Source organism: Pangasianodon hypophthalmus, chromosome 18, assembly GCF_027358585.1.
Source record: "Pangasianodon hypophthalmus isolate fPanHyp1 chromosome 18, fPanHyp1.pri, whole genome shotgun sequence".
NCBI classification, from domain to species: Eukaryota; Metazoa; Chordata; class Actinopteri; order Siluriformes; family Pangasiidae; genus Pangasianodon; species Pangasianodon hypophthalmus.
The window spans coordinates 1,275,592-1,289,788 of NC_069727.1; the positions used below are offsets into that span (position 1 = coordinate 1,275,592).

At 39.7% G+C, this 14,197-nt stretch overlaps 1 protein-coding gene across 10 annotated transcripts in view; it reads right to left on the bottom strand.

Moving 5' to 3' along the window:
- Positions 1-769: 769 nt before the first annotated feature.
- The window catches only part of ppp1r12a (protein phosphatase 1, regulatory subunit 12A), a 94,161-nt gene continuing 80,733 nt past the window's right edge, over positions 770-14,197 (bottom strand). For 3 of the 10 annotated variants that reach the window (XR_008304712.1, XR_008304714.1, XR_008304715.1), the window contains 4 exons: positions 13,679-13,726; positions 11,631-11,681; positions 9,912-10,082; positions 770-3,828 (listed from right to left, as the gene is read on the bottom strand). Coding sequence is in view for 6 of the 10 variants with exons in the window: in XM_053241691.1 (XP_053097666.1) it covers positions 3,742-3,828; positions 11,631-11,681; positions 13,679-13,726 (186 nt within the window). In the remaining 4 variants the exon portion in view is untranslated. Of the gene's footprint in view, positions 3,829-9,907; positions 10,083-11,630; positions 11,682-13,496; positions 13,534-13,678; positions 13,727-14,197 lie in introns of those variants that run through there. The other 7 variants (XM_053241691.1, XM_053241690.1, XM_053241695.1 and 4 more) reach the window with 4 other exon arrangements.

Sequence of the window (14,197 nt, forward strand, 5' to 3'; positions counted from 1 at the left end):
TCTCTCCGTTATGTTCGACAAATTGTGTAGAGTGAATATGTTTCTCTTTCCTTAAAAGACCAACAACTGAGTCAATTTATACATCATGTTTTAAAGAGATGTCTTGTTAACATTTTGTAATTTATGTGTGTAAAACTAGACACATGTAAGTGTTACTGTGTACACTATAATATCAAATGTTGTATAAAATATATAATCAATAATAAACGCAATAAAAATGTCAAGCATTCAATAAAATATACAAAATATTAAACAAAAAAAACACTAGATAATAAAAGATAAACAAAAGTAAAACAGCAAACTTCAAGTGCTACAAAAAACGTATAACAGATAAAAATAAAAAAATAAATATATCAATAACTCAAGTGTTCAATAAAACAGAACAGAAAAACATGCAAGTAAACAAATATAAATGAGAAGTGTAAATAAACAGATAATAAATAAAATAAATTAGCAAATAGAATAGATAAAAATAACAAGCAGGAAATCCCAAAACAAACGTCAAGGGTTTAGTAAAATATGTAAATTCAAAGCAAAAATAATAAATAAAATACTATATAAAAACAAAGTAGTGATATATTTTAAAATATGTTAAGAAATAAAATGAAATAGTATATATTTATAATTATACATATTTTTGCTTATTTTATATAAAGAATTAATTATATAAAATTGTCTCAGCAGATTCTGGTGTACAATTGGATTAAAATCTGCTGAATAAATGTTAAATAAATAAATAAAATAAAATAAATCCACGCAGGAGACTGGGAGGAGTTTTTACAATGTACAACTTTATTTGAACTCTCAGTGGTTGGTAGTCACAGCACAGCTCGCATGTAGGAAGCCACACATCTATTTTACAATGATGATGGGATATTAAAAAAAAAAAGGAGGAAAAATAAACATAAAAACCAACAAAAAAATTTAAAACCTAAACCAAAGAGGAGAGTCCAACAGAGTGTTTTCCCCACTCTTCTCTTTAAACTACAGCATTTTCATTTAAAAGGCCACTGAAATGCATAAAATCTCTGATTCGCTGACTCTCGATAAAAAAGATGGACACGAGACTCCGGCCATGGCGTGGACAGTGCATGTAGATGATGGTTTTTTATTTAAAATAAAAAAGAAGAAGAAAGAAAGGACTGGGGTTAGCGATATCTAGGCTTTAATTTTTAGTGACGACACCTCGGCTAATACTAACAGCACTGAGGAGGAGGAAGAGGAAGAGGAAAATAAAATAAAATAAGGAAGAGCACTCAACGCGTGTGAAAAGTAGTGAAGTCGTATTATATTATTCTTATGTCACAATTACGGTGAATATTTATTTCTCTTTAAAACTGAAAAGATGCACTGGAGCCCCTCCCCCTATACGATACGAGGGGCGGCGGCACTACCGTTATTCAACAGCACTATAAAAAAACAAAAGAAAAACAAAACAAAAACAACAAAATATTTAAAACACACTTTTGTCCGCTGGAGCCGCGATATTTGAACAGTAACAGACGGAGAAAAGCATCAACGCATGCCATGTGCTCGTCTCAAATACGATACGTACAGGTATATATACAGCTTCACTCAGTACCTGCTAAAAACACCGTGAGGATTAATTAAACACCGCCGCCTAAACACTACACACACTACTGACGGCCTGGTGGTGTGGGGGGGATCGCAGGGAGGAGAAACAGGAAGTAGAGAGGAGGAAGAGGCTCTAGGATGAAGGGAAGTAGAAAAAATAGAGAGGAAGTGGAGGATCTAGGAAGGGGAAAGAGGAAGGAGAGAGGAGGAAGAGAATCTAGGGAGGGGAAGGAGGAAGGAGAGAGGAGGAAGAGAATCTAGGGAGGGGAAGGAGGAAGGAGAGAGGAGGAAGAGGAAGGAGAGAGGAGGAAGAGGATCTAGGGAGGGGAAAGAGGAAGGAGAGAGGAGGAAGAGGATCTAGGGAGGGGAAAGAGGAAGGAGAGAGGAGGAAGAGGATCTAGGGAGGGGAAAGAGGAAGGAGAGAGGAGGAAGAGGAAGGAGAGAGAAGGAAGAGGATCTAGGGAGGGGAAAGAGGAAGGAGAGAGGAGGAAGAGGATCTAGGGAGGGGAAGGAGGAAGGAGAGAGGAGGAAGAGGAAGGAGAGAGGAGGAAGAGAATCTAGGGAGGGGAAGGAGGAAGGAGAGAGGAGGAAGAGGAAGGAGAGAGGAGGAAGAGGATCTAGGGAGGGGAAAGAGGAAGGAGAGAGGAGGAAGAGGATCTAGGGAGGGGAAAGAGGAAGGAGAGAGGAGGAAGAGGATCTAGGGAGGGGAAAGAGGAAGGAGAGAGGAGGAAGAGGAAGGAGAGAGAAGGAAGAGGATCTAGGGAGGGGAAAGAGGAAGGAGAGAGGAGGAAGAGGATCTAGGGAGGGGAAGGAGGAAGGAGAGAGGAGGAAGAGGAAGGAGAGAGGAGGAAGAGGATCTAGGGAGGGGAAAGAGGAAGGAGAGAGGAGGAAGAGGAAGGAGAGAGAAGGAAGAGGAAGGAGAGAGGAGGAAGAGGATCTAGGGAGGGGAAAGAGGAAGGAGAGAGGAGGAAGAGGATCTAGGGAGGGGAAGGAGGAAGGAGAGAGGAGGATGAGGAAGGAGAGAGGAGGAAGAGGATCTAGGGAAAGTAGAAGTTAGAAGAAGTAAGAATGGGGAAACATGAAGTAGGGAGGGGGAACAGGAAGTAGAAAATAGGAAAAGGAAGTAAGGAGGAATAAAAGTAAAGTAGGGAGGAGGAAAAAGTAAGTGTGACAGGGAAAAGGGAGTAAAAGAGGAGGAAGGAGGGATGTAACAAGGAGGAAGGAAGGAAGGAGGAGAAAAACAATGAACAAAAAAATAACCTAGGGAGTTAAAAAATGTAGGGAGAGGAAAAAAAAAAAGAAAAAAGTGAAAGAGTAAGAGGGGAGAAGTGAGAAGAAAGAGGCAGAATGAAAAAAAAAGGGAGGGACAAGCTCCGAATCAAAAGGAACAAAGGAAGGAGTGAAAGAAGGGAGTGAAAGAAGGGAGTGAAAGAAGGGAGTGAAAGAAAGAGAAGTGAACTTTTCTTCCTACTGCCGGTTAAAGCGCTGTTTATAAAGGAACAGAGGCGTATTGCACATTCAGTGAAAGCTCAACATTCCACCAGAACTCACACAGAGGAGTGTGTGTGTGTGTGTGTGTGTGTGTGTGTGTGTGTGTGTGTGGAGGAGGAGGGGGGTTGGCAGGAGTTCAGGTTCAGGTTTTGAGCCCCAACACTGTTGAATGCTGGGAAATCCGCTGCTGAGAAACAGTACCACAGAGGGAGAAAAAGGAGGCGGAGCTTCTACATGAAAGGGAGGATAAAAGAAGGGGGGGGGGGAGGGGGGGGGGGCGAGAGAGATACACTCACTACGCCGGAAAGAGGAAGAAAATAAAGGAAAGTTTGTGGCACCAATAAACTGTTTTTCTTTATTTCCTTTTTTTTCTGTACAAACGTAGGCGTGTGGGTTAAAGCTGTCTCTCTGCCCTGTAAACTCGACGTGTGTGTGTGTGTGTGTGTGTGTGTGTGCGCGCGCGTGTGTGTGCGTGTACTGCAGCAGCCAGACCAAACATGGAGGAAGGAAGTGAGCCGTTAGGGGACGAGTAGAGTGAGTGAGCGAGTGATAGACAGAGAGAGTGATAGACAGAGAGAGAGAGAGAGAGAGGAGGTTGGATGTGTTTTGTTGCGTGGTTGCTGTAACGGGGTTCTCAGCGTGTAATACCCCACGCTCACCACACGGGGCGCTGCTCTACTTAGAAAGTTTACTAATGACTCGGATCAGAGCGCCGTTCTCGTCCTTTAGCCTCTGGTTGTCTGCCTTCAAGTCGGGTAGCGTCTGAAAGACAAAAAAAAAAAAGAAGGGAGAAGAAGAAGAGACGTTAGACACGTGTGCTGGTCAGTTAGATAAACGTGACTGATGCTGTTCACACGTTTCTGTTACAGAGCACCGGGTCCACGTGTAGAACACGTTCCTCATCAGCATCACTCATCAGTGTGCATCCACAAACCCTTTCCAGAGGAACACATCCTTTCTTCCTGTCCTCCCTCTCTCCTCCCTTTCTCACCAGTTTCTCTCCCTCACCCCAGCCTAACTTTCCTCTCTCTACTTCCTCTTCTCCTTTATCTATTTTCCCCATCCTCTTCTCTCCTTAGGTTCCCATCCTGCTTTTCCCTTCCACACTTCCTTTTCCCCCTCTTTTCTTTGTTACTCATGTCTCTATTCTCTCTTCCTTTTTCTTCCTCCATCATCCCATCTGTCTTCCCCTCCCGCCTTCCATTCCATATTTCCTTTTCTAGTCTTCCCTCTCCTACTTTCCCCCTTCATCCCTTCCTCGTTTCCTTTCCCCTTCTCTCCTAATGTTCCTCTCATCCTTTTCCTTAATTATTTTCATTTGCTACTTCTTTTTTTCCTCTTTTCCCTTCACTACTTTCTTTTCTGCCTTCCCCCTTCATTGACTTTCCTTTTCCTCCTTTTCTCCCCTTTCCTATATCTATTTCCGTCATTCCTTTCTCCTCCTCCTTACATCATTTTACCTCTCTTCCCTACTTCCATCCCAATCATCCACTCCCTACTTCCACTCCTCTTTCCTTCCCCTCTTTCCTTCTCTCCTTTTCCCTTTCTCTTGTCCTCATCTATTTTCCCTTTTCTTTCCTACATTTCCCCTCTTCCCATCACCACTTCCCTTTCCTGTCTTCCCTTCCTTCCATCATCCATTCCCTACTTCATTTCCTCCTCCTTTCTTATCATCTTCTCCTCCCCTAATCCTACATCAATTTTTCCATCCCCTATACACACTTTTCCTTCTCCCATTTTTTCCGCTCTTATGTTTTCTGTTTTTTTTCCTTCCCTACTTCCTTTAACCTCTCCTTCCTTTTTCCTTCCCTTCATCCCTTGCCTACTTTCCCCCTCTTTCCCTCCATATTTCCTTTCCCCCTTCCCTCACCCACTTCCATTCCCTCACTTCCGCGTCCCTACTTCCTTCCCCCTTCATCTCTTCTTCTATACATCTTCCCTCACCTATTTCCTTTCCCCCCCTCGTCCCTTCCCTACTTCCATTTCACCTTCTTTTCTTCCCCATTTTCTTTCCTTCTATACGTCCTCCCCACATTGTCTGTTCCATACTTCCATTCCCCCTTTTTCACTTCCTTACCTCTTTTCCCCCATTTCCTTTTCCCATTCCCTCCTTACTCTTCTGCTTGTTCCCTTATTTCCCCTTTTCCATCACCTACTTCTTTTTGTCCCTCCTTCCTTTCCTCCTGCTTCCCATTCCTACTTTTCTTCCTTATTTCCCTCCTAAGTCTGTAGTCCTGTCTACTTCCTGTTCCCAAACTTATATACTTCCTGTTTCCCTCTCTTTATACTTTCATTTTTCTTCTTAATTCTTACACCTTTCTTTTTTTGTTCTTGTTTTCTTAGCCACCTTGTCCTTACTTTTTTTTTTTTTTTTTTTAAACAGTTTTATTTGTTTAGAAACAAACAGCGCACCAGGATGAGTTTTATTTGATCTGGCTGGGGAGTGGGCGGAGTCAGAGGTGCACACTGATGGCAGCAGTGCACAGCGATTGGCTAAAACGATGTCGGATGTTGTTCCAGGAACGTGTTCTACTTAAAGAAATCATGCGTATCCATGTTCCGTTACTGTTTACAATGCGCCCTTGTCGACTCGGAAGCACCTCGGCTTCATGTACAGACTCGTATCAGCTCGCTAACTGCTGAGCGTGCTAGCTAGCTAATCCTGTCGTCCTGAACAGGAGTTAAAACAGAGGCGGAGATTTAATTCGGAGAGAGGAAGTCGACAAGGGCAGGTTGGTCACATGATCCTGAACGCCTGAGCTACAGAATCATCTCACAGCAGGCCAAAACTCCAAAACACGAGCCATGCGTTGGAGAATTAGCAAACAAATGCTAAAATCCTTCACACACACAAACACACACACACACTCGCTTTCTGAAGCAAAAAGCATTAATCGGTTTAATTATCAAACAAATTGCTCGCTAAAACAATTCGGATTAAGCAGAATGTGTTATGACATCACTACGCTGGGTAGATTGCTAGCAACCCTGGCTAGCGACCTAACGTCAGATAATTATCTAGCTAGCATTAGCGCAGTGCTGTATTTAAGTAGCTGACTAGCTTAGCTAATGTTACTAAACTGTTATATTGTGTGTTTACATAAAGTGATAATTACCTAGTTATGTAACTAGATTAGCTAGTTATGTAACTCGTTTAAGATTGGCGGATCTTAAGCTCCGCCCTTGCTGACTCAAGGACAACTGGATGTAACACTCACTCGTTAAACGGCTATGATAATTAACACAAACACCTGACGTTCACTGGGTCCTACATTCCTCAGCTCTCAGCCAATCAGCACACACGGCTGCGTTTCTGTCAGCGAGTGTATTTTTGGATTTATTGGTGTAATAATGTTTTATTCGTTCTGCTCTGTCCCACAGTTACACACCTCGTTTATCTTACAGACTGCAAACATGGCAATAAAACAGTCCATAAAACACACACACACACACACACACACACACACACACACACACACACACACACACGAGTCCCAATGACCAGAGTGAAACTAATAAACCGAGAGACTAAATAAACCTGGATAAAATAAATAAAGTCCACCTGCTCAAGGCCAAAAATATAAACGAGGAATGTGAATAAAACACTCTGAAGTACGATGCAGAAGTATAATTTTTTATATGCATGTAAATATAGTATATTTAAAATATACTTTTAAAAAAATCTTTTAATTTTTTATATTATTTAAAATATATTTTAAGAAAAAACAAGATTAAATAAATATAAATGTAATTCTTACGATAAAGTAAAAATTGTTCTAAAAAGTTATTCATATTTTTATACACATATTTTTGGCATTGTTTTATTATATGATTCTTTTTTTAAATGTTACAACAAAAAAGAATTATTATTATTAAAAAATTAAGTATTTTTTTAAGCTGTAAAAAAAAACCCACAAATACATCAATTAACCATCCATTTAAAAAAAACTGTTAAAAACGCAGGTAAAAAAATAAAACCGAGATAAATCATGTCAGAACTTTTTCCACATTCAGTGTGAAAGTACAACGTATAACAATTCAGTGAAAAACAATCAGAAACATTTTAGGGAAAAATAAAAAAGTTACAATAACCTGGTTGCGTAAGTGTACACACCCTTTTATAACTGGGGATGTGGCTGTGTTCAGAATGAACCAATCACATTCAATCTCATGTTCAAAAGTAATTATCATGCAGCTGTCATCAGTGAAGTGATTCTGATTGACCCCAAATAAACACCAGCTGCTTCTGTAGGAACTTCTTCTATCTCACTTGCTAAAAGATATCGATCAGGAGAGGGGTATAAAACAATTTCCAAAACATTAGATGTACCATGGAACACCGTGAAGTCCATCATCAACAAGTGGGGAAAAAATGGAGCACCACAGTGACATCACCAAGAACAGGACATCCCTCCAAAATTTATAAAAGGACAAGACAAAAACTTACCAGGGAGGCTGCCAAGAGACCTACAGCAACATTAACGGAGCTGCAGAAATATCTGACTGTACTGATTACTCTCTGCATGTGACAACAATCTCTCATATTCTTCACATGTCTGGGCTGTTGGGTAGGGCGGCTAGACGGAAGCCCTTTCTCATAAAAACATCCAAACTCAACTAAATCACCCCAAACCATGTGGCAAAATGTGTTATGGTCTGATGAGACCAACTCCAAAAGCTATGTTTGGCACAAAAAAAGCACATCACTAAAAGAACACCATATTCATGGTGAAGCATGGTGGTGGCAGCATCATGCGTTAGCGCTGCTTTACTTCAGTCAGAACTGGGGCTTTTATCATAGTGGAGGGAATCATGAATATCTACAAATACCAGCTGATTTTAGTGCAAAACCTTCAGGTGTCTGCTAGTGAGCTGAAGATGAAAAGGAATTTCAACTTTCAGTACAACAACAACCCAAAGCGCACATCCACATCAACACAGGAACGGCCGAGCCAGAGTCCAGACCTGAATCCAGCTAATAGTCTGTGGTGTGACCTGAAGCGGCTGTGTGCAGGAGATGCCCTTACAATCTGATGGATCTCAAATGTTTTTGCAAGAAAGAGAGAGAAAATTTTGCCAAGTCCAGATATAGACTCTTAGCCAAAAAGACTGAGTGGTGGAATATAATCAAACGCTGCTTCAACACAGTATTAGTTCAGGAGTCTGCACACTTATGCAACCAGGTTATTGTAAGTTTTTTTATTTTCCTTTTTCCCTAAAATGTTTCTGATTGTTTTTCACTTAATTTTTATACGTTGTAATTTCACATTGAGGCTGGAAAAAGTTCTGACAGGATTTATCTCAGTTTCATTTTTTTACATCACAAAAACCTGCCATTTTAACAGGAGTGTGTAAACTTTTTATATCCATTATATATACATTTTTTAATTTTTCTTTTAAATGACAAATTTAAGAGAAAAAAAAAAGATAAAGAAAACATGCATGTTTTGTTTCTTTTGGTGATTTCTTCTATTTGATTAAATATTTAAGAAAATTAATTTTAAGAAAACATGACATTTCTTTCTTAAATATTTTTGGGATTTTTTTATTTTATTAAAGATTTAAGACAACTCCATCTTAAATATTATATTTAAAAAATATATTTTTTATAACATTTTCATTAAAAATGTAAAAACAAAGAAAAATTTTAAGAAGAAAATTAAGATTATAGATTAAAAAAAACTACGATATATTTTTAGTATTTAATTTTTTTTTCGGCTGTAAGGAAAAATAGTTGTAAGAAATAATCTTAATAAATTAAGTTATAAACAGTACAAGAGTGTGTGTGTGTGTGTGTGCGCGTGTGTGCGTGTGCATGAGGATGCATGAGTGCCGTATGCAGAAGCCATGCAGTCCAGTAAAACCTCAGGCAACAGAACCAGAACCAGAACCAGGGAAAAGCTATAAAAAAATATATATATATTTTTTAAAATCACGGAAGCATTAAAACTAAAATGTAAAAATCTGAAAGGAGTAAAGAGCTGAAAGGCAGATCAGTTCATGCAGGAAGCCAGTCCACGTCACAGCAACACACTCGAGACCCAAATCTGTTCAACAGCACTCAGATTTATTACTGAGAAATAAATCACCACTCAATTATCCGCCTCCAATACGCAAAAATCAATACACAATACACGTTAATAACACAACTGTAACGCTGCAGTCTCCTCGAAGCTCAATGCGAACGCGACGCAGAAAAGAGTTTCATTTTAAAAAGTTATAAATAATAATATAAACTTGTTTGTTTGATAAATACATTTTTATTTTTTTTATTAAAAAAAAAATTATCAAAAAATATTTAACAATAAAAAGAAGTCTGTTGAATTAAAATATATATTTTACACTTTTAAACATCACACCAGTTCTTCCATTCAGTTTGTAATCATTTTAATTATTTATTTTATTATTGTTACATTTTAAAAAATTTACTAAGACCTCACAATATCTGATAAAAGAATATTGTGATATAATTTATCACGATATCGATATCATCATCATCATCATCATCATCATCTCGTCCAGCTCTCGTACTTGGAACAATCGTTTACAAATTTTTAATAATTAATGTAATAAAACATGAGTGTTAGAATGATCTAAAGAAAGAGCTTTAACCATTTAACATCACAAACAAAGTGTATTGTGTATTTGTCATCGTATTTTTGAAATAAATGAATTCATCGCAATAATTTTGACTCGAATTATTAGTAATTATTTGCGTCGTGATGAATTACGAGACTGACGTGCGAGAGATTTCTCAGTAATAACATCACTGCACTGTAAAGCTCGCTTTAAAAAATGCAGGAAAATTTTTAAAAACAGGCGGAGCGACAGCTGGCAGCACCTGCCTGTCTACAGGAGAGGGCGGAGCCAGAAATGGGACATGTAAATGGAGTGGGCGGGGCTTATAGATCAGCAGCGGGCAGTTTGTAGAGAACGCGGGCCAAAGCTCTGTTCTCCGCCTGCAATCGCTCATTATACTGCCTCAGAGCCTGAACCTGCTTTATCTCCGGGAGGTTCTACACACACACACACACACACACACACACACACGACGGGGGGGAAACAGGAAATATACAGAAAAGATGAGAGAGAGAGAGAGAGAGAGAAGAGCAGAGAGAGAGAGAGAGAGAGAGAGAGAGAGAGAGAGAGAGAGAGAGAAGAGCAGAGAGATGGAAAAGAGGGTGACGGAAGAACAGAAAAAAAGATGAGGAACAGGCGGAAAAGAGATTAAAGAGTAGTGGGGAAAACAGGAAAAGAAAGGGGGATGAAAGAGAGAGAGAGAGAGAGCAGAAATTAGAGCAACAGAAACAAGTGGTAACAACATGAAAGAGGAAAGAATGTGAGATCAAAGAGAGATGTGTAACAGTGTAACACATGTGTGGCTTTGGTTTAAACAAGTGTCATTACAGTCATAAACACACACACACACACACACACACACACCCCAATGTTCCTGGTGTTAAAAAAAAAAAGTTGTGTCTTCTTTGTTCTTATGTTTTTGAAAAACAATCCGTATAAAATAAAGCTGAGAGAAGCGATGTGTGGGGTCCAAGCACTTTTCACAAGTAGCACCCACAGTGGTGAGTTTTAATTTTTGTTACAAAGAACATTAATGATACTTTAAACAAACACACTGATGGCCATGATAAACCCAGCTAACACAAATATAAAGTTTATCAAATTGCAGCTTGGTCGGACTTACGGTTCCTGACAAATCGTAATTTCAGTGTAACCCCGCCCCTTTTATGACCATGCCCCCAATTTTGCACAATTCCTCAGAACTTTATACTGAAATCTGTGTTCAAATTTCATCCAAATCCATCACAATTTACAGCTATTTGACTAAACTAAGCTCCGCCCCACTTGGATTGATTGGCATGTGGCGGCCATATTGTTTACAAATCTCAACACCGTTTTGATAATTATCAAAGTTCTGACGTTTCTGACTACGTTGACACTGATTTTGTGAAGAAAAGCAAAAATAAAATCCTAGGACTAGTTCACAAAAGTTGCATGTGGAGGAGACAGCAGTGCTTGGACCCCTAATAACTACATTAATAAATTTACACAAAGCTAGCATTAGAAAATATAAACAAACTAATCTACACACTGGAGACTATCAGTTTTCTCTCTGTTTTTATACCTTTTTCCTTTATTTCTGTCCTTTTTCCTTCGTTTTATCTCTCATCACCGAAATTAGGAACATCGCCCACGTTAAACACACGTCTAGCTGTAGGTGCCGTCATTATTATAAGGTGAGTCTCATTATTTGTATTACAATCCTACAGAAACACACACACACACACGCATCCACGCGCACACACACACACGCACGCACACACACGCGCACACACACGCACCCACGCGCGCACACAAACGCGCACGCAATACAACATAAAACTAACTAGCTTCATTGAAGGAAGCTAAAAAGTGTTGTTTTTTTTTTTATTTTTATTTTTTTAAGTGTTTCAGATTCATACCGGTCACTGTGTGTGTGTGTGTGTGTGTGTGTGTGTGTGTATAGATGTGTGTGTGTGCATAGATGTGTGTGTGTGTGTAAGTACCTTAAGTTCCTCCTCCATCTCAGAGATCTTTCTTTCTAGAGCTCGTCTTTCCTGCACACACACAAGTTTTTGTAAGAGTCGTGATATACACACATTAACACACACAATAACACAATTACAGTACACACACACGTATGTGCACTTACACACACACACACACACACTCGCATGTTAGTACACTCGCAAACACACATACGCTCAAATGTAAGTACACACACACTCACACACACGTAAGTACACACACACTCACACACACATGTAAGTACACACACTCACACACACATGTAAGTACACACACACTCACACACACATGTAAGTACACACACTCACACACACATGTAAGTACACACACACTCACACACACATGTAAGTACACACACACATGTAAGTACACACACACATGTAAGTACATACACACACATGTAAGTACACACACTCACACACATGTAAGTACACACACACTCACACACACACGTAAGTACACACACACTCACACACACATGTAAGTACACACACTCACACACATGTAAGTACACACACACTCACACACACACGTAAGTACACACACACTCACACACACATGTAAGTACACTCACTCACACACACATGTAAGTACACACACACACACATGTAAGAACACACACACACTCACACACACATGTAAGTACACTCACTCACACACACGTAAGTACACACACACACACACACGTAAGTACACACACACACATGTAAGAACACACACACACTCACACACAAGTACACACACACACACACACACACACATGTAAGTACACACACACATGTAAGTACATACACACACATGTAAGTACACTCACACTCACACACACATGTAAGTACACACACACACACACACACACACGTAAGTACACACACACACAAACACACTCGCATGTTAGTACACTCGTATGCATATACACTCGCACGTATGTACACCTGCACACACAAACACTCACACACACACACACACACTTACACTTGCACAAACAAAACACGTGTGCACTTGCCTGCACATGTATGTATGTATGTACACTCAGACACACACATGTATATTCACCCACACACACACACACACACACACACACACACACACGTACACTTGCAAACACATAACATGCAAACACACATACATTTATATGTGTACACACACACACACACACACACACACATAAAACACAGAGGTGAAAGTGAAAAACACAACACAAGCTGCTGTGTGGAAACAAACCAAAGCCAAACTTCTGAAATAAAAAAACAGCACTGTGTACACACACACACACACACACACACACACACACACACACACACACTGACTAAACAACATGATACACACTGAGTGTCCAGTTTATTAGGTACATACCTTACCTAAACACTCAGAGTGTGTGATGGACCAAACTGTCACTCAGCTAAGCCTCGAAGCTAGCAGTCGTAATTGTGTTTACTGGATTAAATGTGCTAGCTAACGTACAAAACACACACGTACAATTCCAACACACTGCAAAATGTGATTCAGTCTCTCACACACACACACACACACACACACGTGCACACACACACACACACACACACACACGTGCGCACACACACGCACACACACAGAGTGATAATCACACAGTGATCAGTGTTTACATGATCATACACAGTGAACGCAAAACACACAGATTTAAAGGTGAACACTCGAACACACACGTATGTGTAACACAGGGCTTTCGTGATTGGCTGATAGAGCTGGCCCCGCCCCCCCTTATTTATTTTTATTTATTTATTTATATATATTTTTTTTACAGCAGTGACAGGCGTGTGGATCGGCCAATAGCAGAGCTCGATAAAGTTAATTTATTTGGACGTTACCGAAAGCACCGAGCCGGTACTGAGACCTGTCAGCAACCTTCAGATATAAACCAGTGGAAGGAGTTATGGGTCTCAAACACACACACACACAAATACACACACACACACACACACACACACACACAAATACACACACACATATTTTTGTGTTAAACAGTGTAATATCTGTGTAAATTGTTTACCCTTTTCTCCATCTCCAGCTGTGATCTATCAGCGAAGCGCTCCTGTCTCTGTAAACACACACGCACGCACACACACAGGCACACACACACACACACACACACACACACACACACACACACACATTTATCTCATCAGTAGTGTGTTATGGATTTTTGTCGTAAGTGAGTTAAAAAATGTAAGTGCATTCACTACAAGTGTGTTTATGTGAAAGTAGTGCAGAGCAAACAAAACAACAGAAAACAACATGAAATATTTATTTATTTATTTTTAAATTATGATGGTAAAATCAATTTTATGTCAAACATCTGCAATAATTAATAATTAATTATTAATGCTAATAATTTTTAGCCTTTTTTCCCAACACCATCGAATTACTGCCCGAGTCCTGATCACTATTTTTAATTATTTAAAATAAAAAATTATATTACACCCCCACCTGTAACCTGTAACCCCCTCTCACCTGTAACCTCCTCTCACCTGTAACCCCCTCTCACCTGTAACCTCCTCTCACCTGTCAC